Below are 21939 nucleotides of genomic sequence, written 5' to 3' on the forward strand. Positions count from 1 at the left end.
CGTTCTAAGCGAGATAGAGGGCGGGTGGATGAGGGGGTTCCCCCTAGATCCGGCCGGAGGGCCTCAACCTCACGGGACGCGATCCCGAGGCCGTAGTAGGTGCTCTTTGCAGCGGAATCAAAGCTTCTTCGTTGAACCCCGATCACAGATTTTGCCAAGTGAGCTCTGAATGAGCGTAGGGGATCTGACTGACTTGACCGATCATGCATCGTGGGCTCACCTTCGCGACGCGACGCTTCAGCGGGGAAGGTCTTCCGAGATGGGGAGTCTTCTGACTGGATGTTTCTCGTTATCCAAAGGTTCTCATCTTTCATCGCCCCTTTGACCCTTAGCATTAGTCTCGCGGTCCCCTGGGGACTCCCGACGCCCACCAGTTGGACCCTGGGAGCGCCATGGACCTACGAGGGGTCAACATGGACCATTTTGGAAACTTCTTAGGTATTCTCCGATGAGGATTTGCCGAAGCAGATTTCGGAAGAAACCAAATTGATTCGTTGTCTCGACATCTCGACCCGGCTTTTTCATATTATGTACGGGGGTGATGATTCCACCTTGAGGTTTCGATTTCCGGCAGGGTATCTCTTGGGGATACGGAGGTCTAACTGAAGTCAGATGAGGTAGGGGGAAGTCCGGTGCTTTCTGCATGATTCTATCGCTCAGTGGGGATCCCGAACGGTCAGCCGGCAAGCCACAGCCGTCTATCCACCGAATCTGGTGGTGAGGCTCCGAGGAAAGAAATTTCTTCGGCGCTCATCAGGCTGTACCTTTTCACGTGTATCTCGGGCTCATGTTCGAAAAGCAAGACTATCCCCAAAGCTTCAAGTCCGAGCAATCAGAGACGGATCACGGCTCTTCTCTCCACCCAATTTCTAAGATTTTCGCCGCTCTGTCGATATTCTTTGAAGAGCGATGGGAAACACAGTGTTTTCCTCCCCTTCAGACAATCAACAAGGAGGATCTTGTCAATCCGAGGATCCGAGGACTCCCATGGGGTCCATGCGGCCAGCTGCGGGATCCGCCAGCTCCCTATTGAGTCCGAAACGTGGCCATCGCTCCTTCAGGACAACGATTTATTTACAAATTACTGTAAACGCAGTTCATGTAACTCTAATGTGCTACATCCAATAGTCAACAAAACCACATCTGTACTTCGTGAGCAGGTTTCCACCCCTGACGATGCATGCGTCTCGACCGGGTGCCGTCTCCCGCTCATCTACCTATCTGAATCTCATCCCTTAGAGCATTTGCCGCGTGGATCCTTTCCAAAAGAATTTTCTTGACGAGGACCATATCGGCTCGACTGTCCGTTGCTCTTCGCACGTGTGCGAGCATTTTGTTGGCAGCTCGCTCTTTTCCTTGGCGTAGTTTGTTACACTGCAATAGAGAAATCTTTGAAGTTCAAGAAAAACGACCGGATCTACCCGCACGAGAGCGCTCCGCGGAACCGTTCCACGCCTTACTTGCCACCTCGTATTCCTCTTCGTCCGAGAATCTCCATCGACTGAGTGGCTTACCTCTTTGGGATACAGAGATATGGCTTCGTCGCAGAGTCTCGAGATTAAGGTTGTATCCGCGATGAGCGACCAATTATTCTTCTCGAGAATTTCTTCAGGATCGGTCCCATCCTCGAGCATCAATCGTATTATATTTGAGCATCTCTGACGATTAACTTTACGCGTCGCTTTCAGCAGGATCAGCTTTGCGAAATTTTGCGCCGTCACTTCCGTTTGGTACAAACTGAGGGATTTCTCATTCAGATATCCCAACACGTCGCAGGTCAACACGTACTCTGCATCTCCAGCGTGCTTCGAGTCCAAGATCAAGAGAACTTCGCTGAAGAACTCGAAGAAATTTTCCTCGCTCGTGATGACCATCGCCGCTCTGAAACTCAGTCCGAGCCGTTGCATGAGGTCTTCCCGCTGCTCACCCGGCAGCGGAGGGAGAGTATTCCTCAGCCTGTCCACGTTGATGCCCATCTGCTTCACGTCCACCGATGGGATATTCGGCTCAGGGAAGAAGCGATAATCCTGAGTTATCTCTTTGTCGCGCATGACGACGGTTTTGTCCGATTCCGTGTCGAAAGTCATCGTGACGTTGGCGACAGGTATTCCCGACTCGACGCTGCGGATCTGACGTTTGATTTCATAATCGATCGCGTGTCTCACCGATCTGACAGAATTCATGTTCTTTATTTCGGTTCTCGTGCCAAGCGGAGTCCCGGGTCTGTGGACCGAGACGTTTGCGTCCACTCGTACAGCACCTTCCTCCATGCGTCCCGTACTGACTCCGAGCGCTCTCACGATTGCGACAAGTTCCTTGACGAGGGCTGCTGCGTCCTCACCGGAGCTCAGGTCCGGCTTGAACACGATTTCCAGGAGTCCAACACCCGCTCGATTCAGATCGATCAGGCTCACGTTGGCGTTTTCGTCGTGGATGCTCTTCCCTGAGTCCTGTTCTAATTGGATCTGGTGGACTCTGCACCGGATCGCTTCAGGCTTGGCTGTTGGATGTCTCTGAATCTGGCAAGTGAGCAATCCTTTTCTCGCGACGGGATGGAATTGCTGAGTAATTTGAAAACCGGCCGGCATATCTGCGTAGAAGTAGTGCTTCCGATCGAAGCGCATGATCTGATTTATTTCTCTACAATTCAATGCCAGCGCCGTTTTCACAGCAGCCTCGACGCATTGACGGTTCAGGACTGGGAGTGTTCCGGGTATAGCTGCGTCGAAAGGAGCCACTTGCGAATTTGCAGGTCCCGGGGCCGTCGGAGCGGATGAGAACAGTTTGCTCTTTGACGCGATCTGCACATGGACTTCTAGGCCTACGACGCCTTTCAAGTCCGATGAGAGATTCCTTTTGAGAGGCCATACCCTGGCTGACCGGAGAAGGGTTGCTTTCCTGGAAAAAAAAATTGTCTCACTCAGGTCAACTCATCATCGGAAGGGAATGAGTCTGGAAAGTACGAAGCTCATCGTTCCAAACTTCTCCCAGGAAACCGAGAGAAACTGCGACGGCCCTAGCACCGACCCTCACGAGATCCTCTCCCTAAGGCTACGTCGACATGTTAAGCTTCGAGATTCCTCCCGGTTATTGGATCTCAGAATACCGAGCCCTTCGTTCTCGGAGCCAGATCGTTCCCCTCAAGAGCTGAAGCTCGGAGGAACCACTCCAGTATGGGAAGGCCGACAGAACTAAAGAAAGCGACGAGACGATATGCATATCTGAGCCTGCTCACAAGATCATGACGACTGAGGTCCGCACATCTGATGCACTCTGGAACCGCTTAGACACTTGTCTTCCACTACAACTCCGTCAAAATGGACTACGGATGAACTCTCATGGCACACATGAGGCTGCTTTATCGGGGCGAGTATCAGCGCGAAGTACGCGGAATAGACACCACTTCCATGCGGTAGCCGAGCGGAGCTCGACAGAACAGCTGATCGAAACTCTCCCCGAGCTCGCCGCGTGAGAGGGTTCGACATTCGGAAGGCGCCTTCGGCGATTTCTCGAACGCCGGAGGAAACGAAGAATGTGTCGACGAGGAGCCGATCGCAAGTCATCGCTCCTGTCCTGCCTTGCCCCTTATTTAAAGGAGAATTCACGGATGAATTTAGGATTCCCGGCGTGTTTAAAGACCTCCAAGTGCTTGTTTTTGAGCGGGAGTAGTATTTTTCTTTGTGCTGAACGCCATATTGTTTCTGGGATCGTCAGCGGTGTGTGTCCCGTGTTCATGAAGTGTATCCGCTGAGAATTTCGCGAAAACAATTGCGAACCTCTTCCAGAGGTCTCGTCGATCCGACGCAATATGCCGCGGAATTTTCGAGACTGTAAAGGTGAGCTGTCTCAGTGCGAATGCTTCCTGTCTGGAGGCAGGCTCACTTTTCGAACGCAAATCGGGCAGCGCTCGATTGGCGCGAACTTTGCTGAACCGCCGCTCTCGACGCACGAATGCGTCACGAGTATTTTGATGGGCTTCTCTTCATCTCATAATCTTCCCGGGACGATGAAACCAAACTTGTGGGTTGACGTCATGAGCGATGGAATACGCGGATGAATTCATTAGTCCAGTAGTCAGCGAATTCCTCGCCGTGCGAAAGCATCCATGGGGTTGGGGGAATCAATCATTGATGATATACAGGGGAAAAACAGATTTCTCCCCCGGATACGCTCCGTATAAGGCGGCTGAGATCGTTTCGCAGGAAAAGCGCGAACCTCCCCGGCGTCGCTATCGTACACGCCTACGTTCAGGAGGAACCACAGGCCACAGAGTGACAGGGGGAAGACGACGTACTTCAAGCTTGACAACAGAGGAATTTGCGGGGATTCCGTGGGGAGAGAGTTATCAGGAGACTCTGGAATCGGAATGTCAACGTCGCTGGCCTCGTTTAGGACGAGGAGAGCAGCTGCAGCTCAATAACATTTCCGTCGAATCCTCGCTCGAACGGACGAGCAACCGCTACGCGAACTTCCCAAGTAGCGGACCTCTATCTACGAAAAGCGGCTGAACATGTCCCGCCGCGCGACTCGCGGGGTCCAAGGCTTTGTCATCGTTCTGCCGACCCGGGGTGGAGGAGTCGGAAGCGAGGCGAAGAAGACTTCCATAGTCGCGGTCAGCAACATCAGATGCTTGGGATTGCGGAATGCGAAATCGGCCACCTCGAAGCGATGGACCGTCCATCGTGGAAAATGATTGCGGCCATTGAAAGCTCGTCTCATCCCCATACTCTCGCAGGAGGCCAAGCGTTTCTTTGTCGGTTAATTTCCTCTTTTCCAGATTTGGCGATCCTGAACTCAGTTCCGTGCACGGCATGCAATGGTTCAATACACCACAAACGCTTCCCGGGATACCGTCATACGGCTCTGCGCGTTCTAGTTTGTAAGGTAAATGACGAGTCGTGGAACGATATCCCCCTTGCTTTCTAATCCCCTTCGATATGCCCCTCGACAAAAACATCGGAAAGATCCGTATCCGAGACTGAGCGTCAGGGAATTCACTTGAGAGACCTTTCTTTTTTTCTGCAGAAGTGTTTGGATTTCTACGGGTCAGGCTCGTGGTCATGTGACGAAAACGGTCAGGACGAGTACTGCAGGTGGTGCGGTCAGGGCGGCAACTTGTACATATGCTGTAACGACGAGTGTTTGAGTGGTTTCTGCAACGAATGCATCAGACGGAATTTCGGCTCTGCCGAGGTGGATAAGGTCGAGGACGACGATGACTGGCGCTGTTATCTTTGTGAGCCGAAGAAGTTAGAGGTACGGCTCACGCTCGCGATCGACATGCTGATCCACACTTCGAATTTAGTGGATGGATTTCGCCTCGTTCCATGATTTATTTATGGAGTAATAATCAAATAATCATTTCCAGGACATACAGAAGTGGACGGAAACGGTATTCCGCTTCAACGAAGAATTGAAAGCGAAACAGGGAGTTGTGGCAGTGTCTCGTAGAGAGAAACCAGCTGCCAGCAGTTGTGAGGATGAATCTCCGACTCGGTCATCCTTCGTCGACTTGCGCAAGGCCATACGTGCCGCTCAGCTCGACAGTAGGTTCCTGCAACAACTTCACCAGCATCTGATTTCGGGAATCGAGCGTTGTTCGAGGAAGAAACTCAAAAATTACATTGTTTACAGCCAAAGACGCGGAAGTTCGGGCGAGGATCCACATTCTCCTGGGCGAGATGAAGAAAAGAATTGTGACCGTGGAGAAAGCGGTGGAGAAGAACGATCTCGATCGAGCTGTCAGATTAGTCGATAGTCTCGTGAATCCGTCGGCCAGTTTGGCGCTCCCTGCCACGTCGGCATCATTGGAGCTTCGTCCTGCGCGCGACAGCCAAGCGTCTAGAGCGGCGTCTCAATCTCCTCGCGACGAAGCGGCGTCTCAACCTCCTCGCGACGAAGCGGCGTCTCAATCTCCTTGTGACGAAGCGGCGTCTCCGTCTCCTCGTGACGAAGCGGCGTCTCCGTCTTCTAGTGACGAAGCGGCGTCTCCGTCTCCTCGTGACGAAGCGGCGTCCCCGTCTCCTCGCGACGAAGCGGCGTCTCCGTCTCCTCGCGACGAAGCGGCGTCTCGTCCCCTTGTGACGGAGCGGCAGCTATCGAGGCTCCTTCTCCAGCCGTCAGTTCTGATGGCGAAGCACCTTCTCCAGCAGCCAGCTGTGATCCCGAAGCTTCGGAGAATGCTGCAGACGAGAGCAGCTCGCTTTCCGACGGCCCTCGACGGAGGAAACGTTTCCCGAAGAAGGGAGCAGATTCGAGAGAATCTGACGGACGAGACGACTCTCCCGCCGACAGTTTAGATGCTCGGGTCTCGGTAGACAGGGAAGTCGGACGAGCGCTTCGGAAGTTGATCGCAGTCACCAGGGGCGATAGCTTGCCGGTGAAAAAGAAGAAGGAGGAAGTATCTCGAGAGTCACCCTTTCGAGATTCTTGTGATGGATCAGGCGAATCACTGGACAGCACGACATTAGGTGTCTCACGTGCGGATGACCTGCCAGGAAATCCGGGAGAGGTGCGAATCAAAGAGGAACCTCTTGACCCTGACGAGGAGTCAACCGAAAAGAATCGACGAAGAAAAAAGGGAGAGAGGAAATCTGTGGAAGAAGAGGCTGGGGCCGAGGAGATACAAGATAATCTTTCTGAACCCAAATCCGACGAAGGAGACCTCGAGAGTCTTGCCGTAAGTACTTTCTCTCTGACGCCGCTCCCTCCCGTTCTCTCAATGACGATAGCTTGTGACAGGTATAGAGAGTACTCGAGGGCCCTATGTTCTAGCTAGTGTTCTCATTCCAAGAGTTAATTCAGTTATGTCCAAATCGAAAAAGTTCATTCAGAGTCGCTTCTCGGCTCCGACACTCTCCCGCGAAGTCATTCATCATTCCAGTCCTGAGGACATGCAATCGGCGGCTTCAGAGCTTTCCCCTGTACAGATAGTAGATGAGCGCGAATCTCCTGCTCCCAGCAGAGCCGGAAACCGCGGAGCCTGCTCGATGTGCCGGCATTCATTCATTCCGAACCTATGGAGTCACACATAGATGCCGCATGTAATAACGTATGATAACTGGGAGAGCGAAGTTCCGGAGAACCGATATCGATCGATAGCGCGGTGGTTCGGGATTTTCAGAGGGTTGGGACCGGCAGTGAGATGGACCATCGAGCGGAAGGATTTTTCGATAGACAGAAGATTCCGAGCGGCCCATCCGTTAGCGGATCATTCGGCTCTGCCAATATTCTGGTGGGAGAAATGAAATTCCCACAATGCCAATGAGATTTCTCGCGCGGAAACGCTTCTTGCGGACGTTCCCATCGGGATAATCGATCTTGAGAGAGCTCGATTCGCACTGTCGATGATCTCCAAGGCATCCGAAAGGAATCATATCCGTTTCGCGGCCCTGGGTTCGGAGAACCTCATCGATCGTCATTCAATCAGTCGCTGAGGGGTCCGCGGTCCATCATCAGCCACAGGAGCTGATCAGGCGGACATATATTTCGGAGATTCTCCTTCGATGAGCAAAGCCGGCCGATGTATTGACTTGATCTAACACACGGAGGCGAGGAAACATTTTGCCCGCGAGGCTCGCGGAGTATGTGTCAGAACCTTCGGCGTCGGCTTACCCTCGTCCCGCTTGGGACGGGTCGTCCCATAGCGACACCACTTCCCGCGTGTATCGATATCTTACCACGCAGTGACAACAAAGCCCCGGAGACTCAGACCCTCGAAGCCGAAGAGTGATGCCCTCGGGTGAAACTCGGCTTCATCGAAAACTCCTTCCGTGAACCTTTTCCGGTGGCCAATCGGCGCGAGCTTCCAGTGTCCGAGGCTTGGAAAGGTAAAGGGTGGGCAAGAATCGCGACAACTCTGTTGATTGGACTCACTGGGATTGGAGTCCGTGGCGGCTAGTCTCATAAATGGGCAGAGGATCATGATTATAGGTCTCGCTTGCTTATTGGTTGATCGATGTGAGTTCAGTAGATTCCGAGTTGATTTCACGGATGGCTATCGCTACCGGTACTATCAATGATCTCCCTTCGCCGGGGCTCATTTACTGTCCCGAGCCGGCGAGAATGATGGTGTCCGATCAGAACTTGACACCTCAGCGAGCGGTCGATGGCCGTGCTGGGTGTCAATCGACGGAGATTCACTGGAATATGGGAGCGTTGGGCTCCTCTCCTGAGCTGTTTGCGAAACCACCGGTAGCCCCCCGCGGTCCTTGTCGGATCGGTTGCAAAAATGATCCCGGCGGATGCCGGCTCCCGGGCGAAGCGATAAGTTCCCGAATTGTTATTCTGTATCGAACCGGCTTCGGAGCCCACGTGTTATCGCATATCTTCATCGGGACTCAGGGATGAGAGTCATATCCAGATCCGTCTCGCTTCCCTCTGATCTCATGTACGGTAGACACACTTGGAGGTATCCCAAGCCTTCGACCCTAATCGCGGGAATTACGGATGAATATGAACTTGGACTTGCTCCGGATGTCACACATGGATATGGTTTCCTACGGACATGGCATGTGCGAATGTTGGATGAGGAATACATCGACCTCCAATTCCGCGTGGCGAGGAACTCCATGAGTGAGAAGCGCAGGATGCCGAAATCAGGCAGGATCACGTTTTTGTCCGTAGAAAAAGGTGATGTTCAGCCTCCGGTGTGGCTCTCGATTCCCGATGCAATAATTATCAGTTTGTTAGTAGTCGGCGATACGATACACGAGAAGCGCAGGGAAGTTCCCTGATCCCGCGGTTCGGGTTTAGAGGAGCCGGATCGATGCAGCGAAGCTCCATGGCACCTCGAGCCCGATTGCGACGAGTGCCCCTATCCATGCTAATCAGAGAATGGCAATGTTCTCTTCGGTGCGCGATCCGTATGTCTGAATCCGTGTCTAATCATATAATGCTCATGATAATGAAAATATTCGGTGATAAATGAGCAGATCAATTCATGGAGACTAAGTGATGATTGATGATTGGCTAGCGAGGGAAGCCTCTTTCACCGCTATAGCGGTGCTGTCTTGAGATTTCACGCGTCAAAATTGATCAGGAGCGATTTCGTAACGAGTTTTCTCCTCGAAATTGTCGGCAGAAGGCTTCAAAATTTATTGTCACGTCGTATTTTGGTGATTTCCGCTTATTTGGAGATTCGTCGGTCTATCGTCTAATCCATGCATCTGAATCTTCCGTTATTCTTATTCCGAGCAAGTAGTTTTTACATTGACAGCGAAATCGCTCGATTCTGTTAGGTTCCGAGCAGCGGGAATTTTTTCGTTCGAATTTTTCGGATGGGGCGACCGCTAGTTCAGGGTGACGCGTCCCCCTCCGATGAGCGATACCTACCCCAGCTAGCCTCAGAGAGCCTCTATGTAGGGTAGGGGTTTCGAAAAGGACCCCGCCGCCACCTCGGGTGGAGGTCGCTTATCCCAGACCGCGGCTGAATCCAGTACGCGTGTCGACCCCTCATGGAGTCACAACAGAGTCTCAAGAGTCCCTCAATCTCCCGAAGTGATGCTTCTCCGAGAGCTGTGCAACGAACTTGTACAGCGTCGGCGAAGTTGTCGGCTTCGGTCCGACGCTTTCCGTTGAACGGCAACTGATCGTTGTCAACCGAATCATTTGCGCCCCGTCGGAATGCATCGAGGTGAAACTCGTGTACTCGTTATACAATCGTCCCGTTTTACCAACGGCGCTCGCCCCGGTGTGAGACGGGAGCATCATTCGGTATGCTCAGGAACCGCTCTTTATGCGGCGAAATGAGGGAATTCTGAATGTTCCCGGAAACCGGGAGGAGCTCAATTGATTGTTCCTCGACGACGTACGATGTCCGCGGGCGTCGGGAAATCTGATCGTTCACCAACGCTCGCTGCTACAGTCAAGCTACCGATCAGTGCCTTCCTAGGACGAAGCGATGGCTGAATTCAATTACGTTGAAGTGACCAGTGTGAATTCGCTCCTTCGCAGAATAATCTGACAGCTGAGAATTTCAAGAGCAAAAACCTGCAAATCAAGGTGAGGCCTCTTGAGCTCCGAATCAAGCCGAAACACGCCGCACCTCCGAAGACGCGCAGCTCCGAGGACGAACGCGGAGCGGATAGCGAAGACGATTTCGAGCTGTTGAAATTGTTGGAAGATCCAGTGAGACGGAGGAAACTTCGGCGAGAGATCAGGGATGCTGTCGAGAAAAAGGATCCAAAATTGAGAGCGTCGGCTTCAAGAAAGCCGAAGAAACGAAAAGCTTCGGACTCCGAATCAGAGGACGACGACTGCAACGATAGGTCGCTAGCCTTCTCCTCGTCGGAAGCAGAAGAGGACCGATTAGGTCTGTCGCCGTGAGTAAAATTATAGAGCAATAAGTGAGGTTGGATTGGCTGTTGAGTTCAGTTGCTGAGACGTCGGCCAGACATGAAGAGCATGCTATGCACCACCGGTGGCCTTGGATGAATAGGGATCCGCTCTTCCAGACCCCGCGATAGTGATTCGAGGCTGTCAAGAGACGGAGACGAGGTCATGCCGAGTATCTCTTCGGATTCCGACTCGGACAATGGAATCGAGGTCATCGCCGAAATCAAAGCCTCTCGGAAGAAGAAGAGCAAAGAAAAAAACGAAGCCGACTCTGAGGTCAAGAAGGAGGACAGCGTCGACGGGGCCAAGGATCCGGAAGAGGAGGAGGAGCCGGCCCCCCTGCTGAGGAAAGCTCTACCGCCGATGGTCAAAGACGGCATGTCGACATCGAAGCGGAAAAAAAATCTAACTGTGATCCAGATGCTGGAACATCGAAACCGTGAGTATATTAGCCGTATTCCCCTCATGCCATGAGCCTGCTGCCGACCGTCCGAATATTCGCATACGACGTGTAATTTCTCATTCCCTACAGGAAAGCCAAACGGCGGAAGGTCCGCATAATAGACAGCGACGAAGAAGATGTAATCAGCAAGAAAGAAGATTCGTTGGAGCTGTCTCCTCTGGTGAGCGACTCGGGCTCTGAGCTCGAGGAGCCAGAGAAGCCGAAGCGTAAAAGGACATCGAAAAACAAGAGAGCCAGGATCGGAGACTCTGACAGCGATCAGGAAGAAGAGGGAGATGGCAAGCAGGTGAGCACCCATTCATAGTTCAGGGGCGAGGGACCAATCTCCCGTTCAGACTCGATGGACTTCATGACATATAATCACTTCGTAGTTGATCCGATGTCTCTCGTAATTGGCGCAGCAATCGCCGGAAATTAGATGGTGACTAAAACCCCAGAGTCTGAAGCTAACGATAATTGCAGAAAAAAAAGAGCTTCATTCGAAAGATCATATCCGATGACAAAGTGGAAAAGGAGTCAAGAGCGGCCGCCAAGGAAGAGGCCGAGCGGCGTAAACGTGTTCTCGAGCGGCAGAAATTGTACAACGAAATCGAAGCCGCCATGCAGAAGGAGCGTAAAACAGACAAGGTCACGCGCTGCGTCTTGGAATACAACGCCGAGACCAAGGAGCCCGTGGTGGAAGTCGAAGAAGCGCTCGTGCGTCACATGAAGCCTCACCAAGTTGAGGGTGTCAAGTTCCTCTACAACACAGTGATCGAGTCGACCGCACAAGTGATCGAGAACAAACCGGGGGGTGGGGCCATCCTGGCTCATTGCATGGGTCTGGGTAAGACATTCCAAACCATCTGTTTCCTGTACACGCTCATGACCCACGAGCTCCTGCGGAAGCACTTCAGGAAAGTGATCGTCGTGTGTCCGTGCAATGTAGTTTTGAACTGGGCGACGGAATTCGAGATGTGGATAGACGAGAACGTTGACGTGAAACACTCGTTGACAATCTACGAGTTCAGTAAAGTAAAGAACGCCTTCGACCGTTTGGATATGCTCGAAGATTGGTACAAGGAAGGCGGTGTTCTCATCATGGGCTATTCGATGTTCAGACTCATGTCGCAGAACAAGAGCAAGTCACGGAAAATCAAGGACAGAATCCCAAAGCTCCTACACGATCCGGGAGCCGACCTCGTAGTTTGTGATGAAGGCCATACCCTCAAGAGCGACAAGGCTCAAATTTCTAAAGCAATGAACCTGATTAGGACCCAGCGGAGATTGATTCTGACCGGAACTCCGCTCCAGAACAATATGTCCGAATACCATTGCATGGTCAGCTTTGTCAAACCAAATCTGCTGGGAACGCCGAAAGAATTCAACAACCGATTCATGAACCCAATAACCTTCGGACAACAGGCGAATTCCGATCATTTCGCGGTCCGATTGATGAAAAAGCGGGCGCACATATTGAACAAGCTCTTGGCTGGCTGCGTCCATCGTTGCGACTACAGCCACCTCACACCGTATCTACCCGCCAAGTTCGAATACATCATATCGATCGAATTATCGGACCTTCAGAAGACGCTCTATCGAGAATACCTCAAGCACATCGGCATCACCGAACAGACGACGCGCGAAGATCTGAGAGGACGCTCCTTGTTGAAGGATTATCAAGTTCTTAAGATGATCTGGTCGCATCCCCGTCTCTTGCTGGAAAGCGAAGATCGCCAGGAAGACAAGCGACAGAAGGAAGCTTACAAAAATCAAATGGACGATTTCGTGGTCGAAGGTTCCGACGAAGAATCAGGAGCCAGTCAAAGCGGCAGCGGGACCAGCGACGACGAGGCTGGTGGGGACGATCAGGAAATTGTGAAGACCTACAAAACTCGACGCAACCGTAAAGAGAACCCTGGCGACGACAGCGAACCAGAAGAGGAAAACACGAAGGTGAGTTCCGTGACAACGGTGGTCCTCGGAGGGAAAAGCACGGGGAAATATAAATCATGCAAATTCATGTAAGGTGAGCAAAAGTGAATAATTCTTTTCTACCCACAGAAGAAATACGACTCAACGTGGTGGAACTCGCACGTCCCGGATGATGAGGACGAATTCACGAGCCTGGAGCTCTCTTCTAAACTCTCTATAGCATTCGAAATCCTCCGGGAGTGTGAACCGATAGGAGACAAAGTCATCTTGTTCAGCACGAGTCTCCTGACGTTGAACCTCTTCGAGAACCGTCTCCATGTCGAAGCCGAAAAGGCAGCCAAAGACAAGTCCGATGGGGACTACTTCAACACGTGGGTGCACGGCGTCGACTACTTCAGGCTAGACGGGAGCACCAGTGTCGATACGCGGAAGAAGTACATCGATCAATTCAATGATCTCAGCAACATGCAGGCTCGGCTGTTCCTCGTTAGCACCAGAGCCGGGGGTATCGGAACCAACATGGTCGGAGCGAATCGTATCATCCTCCTCGACGCCTCGTGGAATCCCTCAGATGATACGCAGGCTATATTCCGAGCGTACCGGTACGGCCAGACGAAACCGGTTTACGTGTACCGTCTGTTGGCGCATGCCACAATGGAGGAGAAGATCTATGATCGTCAAGTGAATAAAATCTCGCTCGCCTCTCGAGTCGTCGACGAACAGAACCTCGAACGGCATTTCAACGAGTCAGATCTCAAGGCTCTTTACGAATTCAAACCTGAAAAAAATGCTCGAAAAACCCCGAAGGTACCGGTGGATCATCTCCTCGCCGACCTCCTGATGAAGCGGAAAACTCTAATCCAGGGCTACATCGAACACGACTCACTGCTCCAGAAGGAACTCGAGGATGAATTGACCGAAGAAGAAAGGAAACAAGCTTGGAAGGAATACGAAGACGAGCGCGACGGCAAAACACCTCCCCAAATGCCATACCAGATGCCGGGAATGGCTGCCGGAATGCCAGGAATGGCTGGCGGAATCCCGGGTATGGCTGGCGGCATGCCAAACTATCCTTACGCAAACCTGAATTACGCAAGGATGCCGGGCTTTGGAATGCCGGGGACATCTGGATTGAACCCCCAGATGGCAAGCCAGTTCGCGGCTCATTGCCAGAACCTGCTGAGGAATGCGGGATCGTACGGTGAGTTTTCAGCGTCCAATCGAGAGTCCTAGCTCGACTCGCAGTCCCCCGAATCGGCGATCATTCAGGGAAGATATTCTAAAAACTCCGATTACTCGCGGTTCCGCAGGTGCTGCTTACAGCCACTTGCTCTCCGAGCAATTGCGACGGCAACAGCAGCAGCGACAAAACCTACTCCAACAGCAAGAGCAAGAACGTCAGCGTCAACAGCAGGAAAGGTTGCGACAACTACAGCAGGAGCAGCAGCAGCGGCAGCAACAGCAGCAATTCCGTGCTGGTCCCAACGGTCAGAGGCAAGGACCTCACGGTAAGCGTCCCTCTGTGGTCTCGGTACGGAGCCGGACTTCCGGAAATCCTTCAGAGCATTCTAATGCGTACTAATCGTTCTTTCAGCGCCAAAACTAACCCCGGAAGAGATTCTGAGACGTCCTCCTTTCTTCACAACCAAGATATCGCATCCCTCTTTCAATCCTCAGCTTATCCTGAATGAAATAAAATTAAAGGTAGACAGGAGGAGAGAAGCTTCGCAGGAGCATAGAATTGACTCCCTATACAGAGCCATCCCAGAGAGTCCGGTCGAACCTCAATATCTTATGCCCTTCCGCAGTATCCACAAGCCGACCAACTGGCGATAGCTGATTATTTCAAAGAGGCTCTGAAGGCAACGAAGGAAGTGTACGCAGTAAAGCTCATGAAAGCGAAGCAGCAACTGGACTACTATAAGAGTCAAAATGTCTCACCACCGAAGCAAATCCTGGATCAGTTCAGCGAATTCGATTCGGGACTGAAACTTTCGGACCAGCTAGTCATCAAACTGCAAGCCGTGAGTCTTTCAGTCTTGTTTTCTTCTGCATGTTCGCGGTGCGGTAGAGTCCGACCGCAGAACACGACTGCAGCCCCGAATATCTCTCTTCTTTAATTAAATCACTGCCCGACCGCAGACTATGCACCAGGCGAAGATCGATCTGCAGCAGAATCCAAGAGCCGCGGGATCATCGAGAGCTCATGTCATAGACTTAGACGAGGTAGGTGGCCGAGTTTCTCTGGGGTAAATTCGATCAGATCTGATCCGCACTCATCGATCTGTTGGGGAAAAATCAGAACACGCCGCCTCCCTTTCAGCCTGCATCGAATGGGGATAACCCGCGTCGAGGCGGACCTATCATCGAGGAAATCGAGTGAGCGAGTCGAGAAATGTTTTAAGGTTTTTAGAGATGATCCGTCTCCACGGCTCCCATCCCGTGCCCGGTGTCGGAGACCAAGTGATTTACCGAATGTGTTCAAAGCTGGATTTGTACAGATGAATTGACGCTGTCGAACATCAGCACTCGAATTGGCAAGGTCGTCTTTCGGAGTGGTCGTCTGATGTGAAAATGTCCTCGTTGTGAATACTCTCAAGTACTCTGAGATGACTTGTAAATTCTTCTCCCGCGCCTTTGTTCAAAGCATCTTTATAGCCGACAGAAGACCCTAAAATAAAGAATCTATCTTCGACGAGCTTCTCGGAACTTTCATTGGAGCCCATCGAGAGTTCTTCGATCAACACCCCTCTTGTGATCCTGAGCTGCGAACCTCCTGATTGGGGACCAGCGAGCAGGCTATGGGAAAAAACAAGGAACCGAACATCTATTAACATGAGTCATCTTCTTTCAGATGGCACTGCACTAACGATCTGACCACTTCCTCCACTAACACTTTCCTACCCAACGTTCCTCCAACGAATCCGCTCTGCTATCTTTCCGTCGAGTAAACTTTCGCTCACCCCGTCTCTTTCATTATTCATCGACCCGTCGACTAATCTATACTTCATGTCGATCATTGGATCCAAGAGCTTCGATGACGCGAGGCTCATGGTCCATGTTCCCCTCCCCCGACCCCGCTGAGAGCGGAGTCGGGAATCGCTCCGCCTCCACCCTTTCCAAAACATCCAAACAGCCTCGGAGGAAGAATCAGACTGTGTGATAGACAAACGATCAGGCAAACTAAGACTTCGTTTTTCTGACAGATTCCGGCGTGGACGGCGATTACGATGGATGTCTCGAAAACGTGAATCCCGAAGTTTTCGGAATGGATTTGAAAGCTGTCAAGCCTTTATACATTGTCACTAAACGATCCGACGGAGAACGAATTTACCTCTGCGACTTCTGCGGTTACGAGACTCGGTGAGTGTCCGCTCCCCTTCGATTCTTCCTCCTCATGCTGTAGCTTCACGCTTGTGGCAGTCCGCGAGTAGGCAGAGGACGACGACGTGATTTAACCCTGGTGTCGTTCGAGCAGTTATAAGAACGTGGTCACGGATCACGTGAGGAAGCACACGGGCGAGAGGCCATTCGTCTGTCCGTACTGCGACTTCAGATGCTCTCAGAAACCCAACTGGAGGAGGCACATAAGACGCATCCACGTCGGAAAACCCTACTATCTCAACGACCCTTCATCACTGCCAAGAGAACGAGTTCCGCGAATCGACTTCAACTGCTCAATGTGCGACTACAGCTCGTCGGTGCCTGGAGCTGAGCTGGTCCACATGTCGATTCATCTGAACGACACGATCTGATTCGGTAAATCCGAGAAAGTACCGGACAATCTCCGAAATAATTTATTTTTGAAAACTGCCAGAAAGACTTGCTCAGACTCTATTCTAACGCAACTCCTCTAGTCTCATAGCCCGGTGAAGCTCACATATATATACATACATATTATTACATTACGCATATAACCACTATGTCTTCGTATACGAACGATTACACGTCATATCCTTTGAAACCCGGTACACTCAGGACTTTGACGACGGTTCATCATATATCGCCGTATGAGCAAGCAGCTCTACAGTCACGAAGATCACCCATCAACGAATATATCCCGGTAACAGCCATGTGCCGATAGAGGATAGCAAGCCATTGTATTCGTGGAAATTATCTGTTGGAGGAAGGAGTGCTGAAGCTTCTTCTCTGACCGAAACTTTAATTCGAAACTCCCTTTTCCGGTGCGTGGAAAGGGAGGTTTAGCCACTTATTCCTAATCTTGTCAAGCCCCACATATCATGAGAGATTGATATAGAGAGAAACATATCCAAGCTATGAGAAGAATGTCGACAATCGCTATTCCGAGCGATTGCTATTGCAACACTCGCGCTCGTCGAGGCATTTTAACATCGTGGTCTCAGAAGTCAGTATAGTTGTCACGAAATGGTGTCACAATATATTTTCAGCTCTGCACCGTGGTCGGGTGTCGAACCGGATTTCGAATACCGAGTTTTCTCAGTCAAATTTTCGACGACCAATGACGTTTATCATTATGAATCTTTGTATACTTACAACGCCTTCCCGGAAGCGCCTGCCGGAGCGGGAGCGACGTTGACCGCTCCCTGTATTTGTCCAACATATCGACTGCCAAAAATCTACTTGAGTTGTGTACAAAACTAGACTCAGAAATGAGAGAACGGTATATTTTTGAAGACTACAAACCATTCCCGGTATTTAATCTCATTCGGTGCTCAGGTCACCGGCGAGATCACGATTGATGCAGGCATTTTATAGATAGTACCCGACATAACGTCGGAAGGTCATCCAATGTGAACAAACGACGCTTGTATGTAAGAACGTCTAGTCTACGCATTCGATATATCAGAGTATTTTTCTTATTGCTTCAAACGATTCTGAATCTTTTGGTGAAGAATTTATACACCTTTTGTGGGAACAGTACAGACGGGAATCTCACCGTCCGCGAGTCTGCAGGATGTACTCTAGATATCTTTCAATAATAAATAAAAGCATTTATATTAACTTATACGAAAGAACAGTTCCTTGATTTCCTCTGTTGAAAATTTTATATCGAGCACTGGGCATTTCGACGGGATCCGGGATTCGTCCCAGGTTTCGATGGGCATCGATATCAGGGATTCCGACTGACTGTGGGTCTGATCGTGGGACAAAGGGAGTTTCGACTTATCCCTGGTTCTCACTCGGCACATCATCCGCGGAGTCGACGATCGGGGGCGCTCAGCAGTTGATCGAAGAATTGATGTGCCGACTCAGATTTCGAGGCGACTGTCCTTGTTTCGCGTACATTCCGCAGGACTCCCTCGTCTGAATCGTGCGAGTCCCGCAGAAATCCCTCCTTCCCGCCACCTCGATCCTGAAGAGTTTGAGCAGCGCTGACGGATTGGAATTCGGGTACTAAAGAGCAGTATTCGGCAAAATATCATGGGAGGTCTGGGCGGGCTTCCGGACTGATCACCGACGAAATGCATCTCCAGATGCAGCTTCCATACCTGCGACTGGACTCCAAAGAGGATCTATTTCGGACCCATCGAAGGATCGTCGACCCCGAAAGCGGTCAGCATCGATTCATTCAACAATTTCCCCAAGTCGGCGGGCGTTCCTAGTGACGAGGAATGAGGTTACTCGCGCTCGTGACAAGGCAGGGAAATCCAAGCGTTGGAATCAGATAAAGTCGTCCAAAGTCTTTCAAAAATTTCGTGGTGTACCTGTGTCGGGCGCCGACGCGACATTCGGGACCCCACCAAGTAACCATTGCGGAATCTCGTACTGTTGCTGTGCCACCGGGGAAATGCTCTGCGCAGGCAAGGGCAACGCACCTAACCGTAAGAAGCAGGAGCGCGTAAGACTCGACGCCCCTTAGATTTTCGAGGAACAACCCCGAAAAACAGCATTCGACTCGGATTGGTGACCCCAGGCGGAGGCCGTGATACTTTGACTTACCGGTCATGAAATCGCCCAGCATCTGCTTGTGGAGCTCCTCGTAGTCTTGAGCCTCGGCATGAGGAGCAACCTGCTGCCAGTAAGGATCTTGGTTCACATCGTAAACGAAGGGAGCCGGTGTAGTCGGACAGCCAGTTGAAGCAGGCTGGCTTCGCTTGCCCGGCGCAGATGCGGCCGATTCCGAGAGCGAGGTCGGTGCACGAGGCGGGGCCTTGCCGTCGCGTTCGTCCTCATATTCCTTCCAGGCCTGTTTCCGCTCTTCTTCAGTTAGTTCGTCCTCGAGTTCTTGACGGAGTAGCGAGTCGTGCTCGTGGTAACCCCGGATTAGTGTTCTGCATCTGAGGAGCAGCTCCGCGAGGAGCGGATCTTTCGGAATGGAGGGAGTTCTCCGCGCGTCCTTCTCGGGCTTGAACTCATAGAGAGCTCTGAGATCCGCTTCGTTGAAATGACGCTCGAGATTCTGTTCGTCCACCACTCGACAGGCGAGCGAGATTTTGCTCACTTGTCGATCGTAAATCTTTTCCTCCATGGTCGCATGCGCCACAAGGCGATATACGAAGACCGGCTTTGTCTGGCCGAAACGGTACACTCGGAATACGGCCTGACTGTCGTCAGACGGATTCCACGAGGCGTCAAGAACGATAACGCGATTCGCTCCCACCATGTTCGTCCCGTTCCCTCCAGCTTTCGTGCTGACGAGGAAAAGCCTCGCCCTTCTGTTTCGGGGATCGTTGAACTGATCGATGTCTCTTTTTCGGACGTTGATATCGGTCTTCCCATCCAATCGGAAGTAATCGACGCCGGGAAGCCAACTCCGAATGGCCGAGCTCTCGGGGTTTTCTGCGACAGCCCTGTCATATTCGATCCGCAGATTCCTTTCAACGAGATCCAATGTCAGTATACTAGTACTGAATAAGATTACCTTATCTCCAACCAGCTCACTCTCTCGGAGAATTTCGAATGCGAGCGAGAGTTTTGACGAAAGCGCTAAGCTTTCGAGCTCCTCGGCACCGCTCGGGAGGACATCGCTCCACCATTTGTCCGGCTCTCCCTGAATAGGAAAAAATCAATGATGGATGAATATTCTTCTCGCGCACCAAATTTCGCGAAACTATCTCGGGTCAGACGGGATGATTTTGGGTCAAACCTTTGCGCTGATATCCACCGGTCCTGCTTGCTCGTTCTGAGTCTCAAAGCGGAATTCGTCGAGGCCGCAGAATTTCAAGATTTCCTCTTGGCCGATTTGACCGAATACAAGAGAGTCCCAGGCTCCGATGGAGTCATCGAGGTTGAGCGGCTTCTGTTTGCTGGTCCTCCTTTGCCGTATCTGCTCCCGTCGATGTTCGCTTTCTGTCACGAGACTCGGATGCGTCCAGACCATTTTCAAAACTTGGTAGTCCATCAACAGCATGCGTCTCTTGAGACGTTCGCGCGGAGTATCCTCGCCGATACCAATGTAATCGAGGTATTGACGATAAAGATTCTTCTGCATATCCGATAACTCGATCGATATTATGTACTCGAATTTCGTGGGGAGATAGGGTGTCAGATGATTGTAGTCGCGTCGATGGATGCATCCAGCTAGCAATTGGTTTAATATATGCACGCGTTTCCTCATGCGTCGCACCGCGTAGACAGTGGCGTGAAGTTCTTGACCGTAGGTGATGGGGATCAGGAAGCGATTGTTAAATTCCTTGTGAGTCCCGAGAAGATTCGGTTTTACGAAGCTCAGCATGCAATGGTACTCGGACATGTTATTCTGCAGCGGCGTTCCTGTCAGAATCACTCGGCGTTTGGTCCTGATCAGGTTCATGGCCTTCGAAATTTGAGTCTTCCCATTCTTGAGGAGATGGCCTTCATCGCACACGACGAGGTCGGCTCCGGGGTCGTGGAGGAGGAGAGGTAGTTTGGCTTCGATTTCCCATGGCGCCGCGTTTTTCCGAGACATGAGTCTGAACATTGAGTATCCCAAGATGAATACACCGCCGTTCCTGCTCCAATCCTCGAGCATTTCCAGCCGTTCGTGGATGTTTTTCGGTCCACTGCACTCGTACACTCTGAGCGCGTCTTTGACGTCTTCGTTCTCATCGATCCACATCTCGAACTCCCTCACCCAGTTCAATACGACATTGCAGGGACAGACCACGATGACTTTTCTGATGTATCTTTTGAGGATACCGTGAGTCATGACCGTTTGCAGAAAAGAGATCACCTGGAACGTCTTACCCAAGCCCATGCAATGCGCCAGGATTGCGCCACTACCTGGGGCATTCTGGGAAACTTGCTCGATTGACTCGATCACCGTATCGTAGAGAAACTTCACACCTTCGACTTGATGCGGCTTCATGTCGCGCACGAGCGCTGCTTCTACCTCGACGAGGGGTTCTTTGGTTCCGAGGTCATACTCCAGAACGCATCGGTTGATCCGTCCGTCTCTCACCTCGGTTTCCTCGATTTGTTCGTAGAATTTCCGCCGCTCGGAGACGCGCTGACGACGATTCGCCTCCTCCTTTGCGGCCGCTCTCGACGAGATCTCCATTCTTCTTTGGGGGTGTCAAACTTTCGGGCCGAGTACAAGATTTCGCCTCGGTAGATCCACTCCCGTGTCAGAGCCGACGGGAAGTGATTCTCGAGACCAGATGAAGGTCGTGTGATGAGGCATGGAGCACATTCGATGTTCGGACATCGATTCCGAATCGTCTCAGTACTTTATCTCGTTGAGTCGAACGACTGCGACAGGTCTCGAAAGAAGCGACTCAAAAATTCGAGGCTCCTTTAGTCAGAGTCGGAAACAAGACGCATGCCGGCATCTCAATGGAGGAGCTCTGACCGAGACGTCCCATGTCGGTCAACCTCGGGGTGAAGCATCCTAGCACAGGACCCCTCCGCGGGATCACGTAAACCTTTCTGGGATCATGAAGAGACCAGTGCGAAGAGCCTTAAATCCCCGCCTGATCTGCGAAGGCGGTATCGCGGCTCCCATAGAGCCTCAATTCTCAGAACGAGACTCGACGGTTTCCGATCTAATCCACGTGAAGTCTAGTCAAGGCCTGAATCTTCCCCTCTTTGGAATCAAGCCCGGATAGTCGGACTATTATGCCATGGGCAGTCCCAGGAATGTCCTGCGGAACCCTCTTGGGAGAAACGACAAGCTCTAAGAATTCCGGCTCGAATGGCTCCGAATAGAGCCGACGCAGGGCGAGAGCAGTAAAAGGAATCGCAGGAATACCGTCCCCGATAGAGTTACGCCATTCGTTTCCAAGATCGACGGAAGAGCCTCAGTCCTCCGTCCCCTTCCCCATCTC

General features: G+C 51.7%; 4 protein-coding genes across 4 annotated transcripts; 2 read left to right on the forward strand and 2 right to left on the reverse strand.

Annotated features, from left to right (window-relative positions):
• Positions 1–1068: 1068 nt before the first annotated feature.
• GatB (glutamyl-tRNA(Gln) amidotransferase subunit B, mitochondrial) lies at positions 1069–3458 on the reverse strand. Its single transcript, XM_003743009.2, has 3 exons — positions 3236–3458; positions 1515–2898; positions 1069–1374 (listed from the first exon to the last, which is right to left on the reverse strand). The coding sequence occupies exons 1-3, from the start codon at positions 3241–3243 to the stop codon at positions 1210–1212; spliced, it is 1557 nt and encodes a 518-aa protein (XP_003743057.1). The 5' UTR covers positions 3244–3458; the 3' UTR covers positions 1069–1209.
• Positions 3459–3808: 350 nt separating this feature from the next.
• Positions 3809–15410, forward strand: LOC100909069 (transcriptional regulator ATRX homolog). The gene is made up of 15 exons (XM_029111380.1): positions 3809–3836; positions 4778–4884; positions 5026–5256; positions 5369–5546; positions 5635–5774; positions 9955–10196; positions 10455–10778; positions 10868–11084; positions 11261–12742; positions 12842–13913; positions 14023–14220; positions 14307–14416; positions 14521–14736; positions 14855–14938; positions 15036–15410. Exons 1-15 carry the CDS (start codon positions 3809–3811, stop codon positions 15093–15095), a joined length of 4689 nt encoding a protein of 1562 aa, XP_028967213.1. The 3' UTR covers positions 15096–15410.
• LOC100909212 (zinc finger protein 513) lies at positions 15322–16467 on the forward strand. The gene is made up of 3 exons (XM_003743011.1): positions 15322–15328; positions 15919–16075; positions 16191–16467. Exons 1-3 carry the CDS (start codon positions 15322–15324, stop codon positions 16465–16467), a joined length of 441 nt encoding a protein of 146 aa, XP_003743059.1.
• A 1740-nt stretch (positions 16468–18207) lies between these two features.
• LOC100909356 (transcriptional regulator ATRX homolog) lies at positions 18208–21173 on the reverse strand. The gene is made up of 4 exons (XM_003743012.1): positions 19782–21173; positions 18635–19685; positions 18400–18510; positions 18208–18293 (listed from the first exon to the last, which is right to left on the reverse strand). Exons 1-4 carry the CDS (start codon positions 21171–21173, stop codon positions 18208–18210), a joined length of 2640 nt encoding a protein of 879 aa, XP_003743060.1.
• Positions 21174–21939: the final 766 nt, after the last annotated feature.

The sequence above is a fragment of the Galendromus occidentalis genome, unplaced genomic scaffold (genome assembly GCF_000255335.2).
Source record: "Galendromus occidentalis unplaced genomic scaffold, Mocc_1.1 scf7180000077437, whole genome shotgun sequence".
In the NCBI taxonomy this organism is placed as follows: Eukaryota; Metazoa; Arthropoda; class Arachnida; order Mesostigmata; family Phytoseiidae; genus Galendromus; species Galendromus occidentalis.

Bases quoted from the DNA above. Each gene is read 5' to 3' on its own strand.
- LOC100909212 (XM_003743011.1), top strand. The intron at 16,076-16,190 runs GTGAGTGTCCGC...TCGTTCGAGCAG, and splicing joins TTCTGCGGTTACGAGACTCG to TTATAAGAACGTGGTCACGG.
- LOC100909356 (XM_003743012.1), bottom strand. From the start codon at position 21,173: ATGGAGATCTCGTCGAGAGCGGCCGCAAAGGAGGAGGCGAATCGTCGT. The intron at 18,511-18,634 runs GTAAGTCAAAGT...TCTTACGGTTAG, and splicing joins GCTGGGCGATTTCATGACCG to GTGCGTTGCCCTTGCCTGCG. The intron at 18,294-18,399 runs GTACACCACGAA...CCTCGTCACTAG, and splicing joins CGCGTCGGCGCCCGACACAG to GAACGCCCGCCGACTTGGGG.
- GatB (XM_003743009.2), bottom strand. The intron at 1,375-1,514 runs GTAAGCCACTCA...TCTCTATTGCAG, and splicing joins TATCTCTGTATCCCAAAGAG to TGTAACAAACTACGCCAAGG.
- LOC100909069 (XM_029111380.1), top strand. From the start codon at position 3,809: ATGCCGCGGAATTTTCGAGACTGTAAAG. The intron at 4,885-5,025 runs GTAAATGACGAG...TTTTTTCTGCAG, and splicing joins TGCGCGTTCTAGTTTGTAAG to AAGTGTTTGGATTTCTACGG. The intron at 12,743-12,841 runs GTGACAACGGTG...TTCTACCCACAG, and splicing joins AAAACACGAAGGTGAGTTCC to AAGAAATACGACTCAACGTG.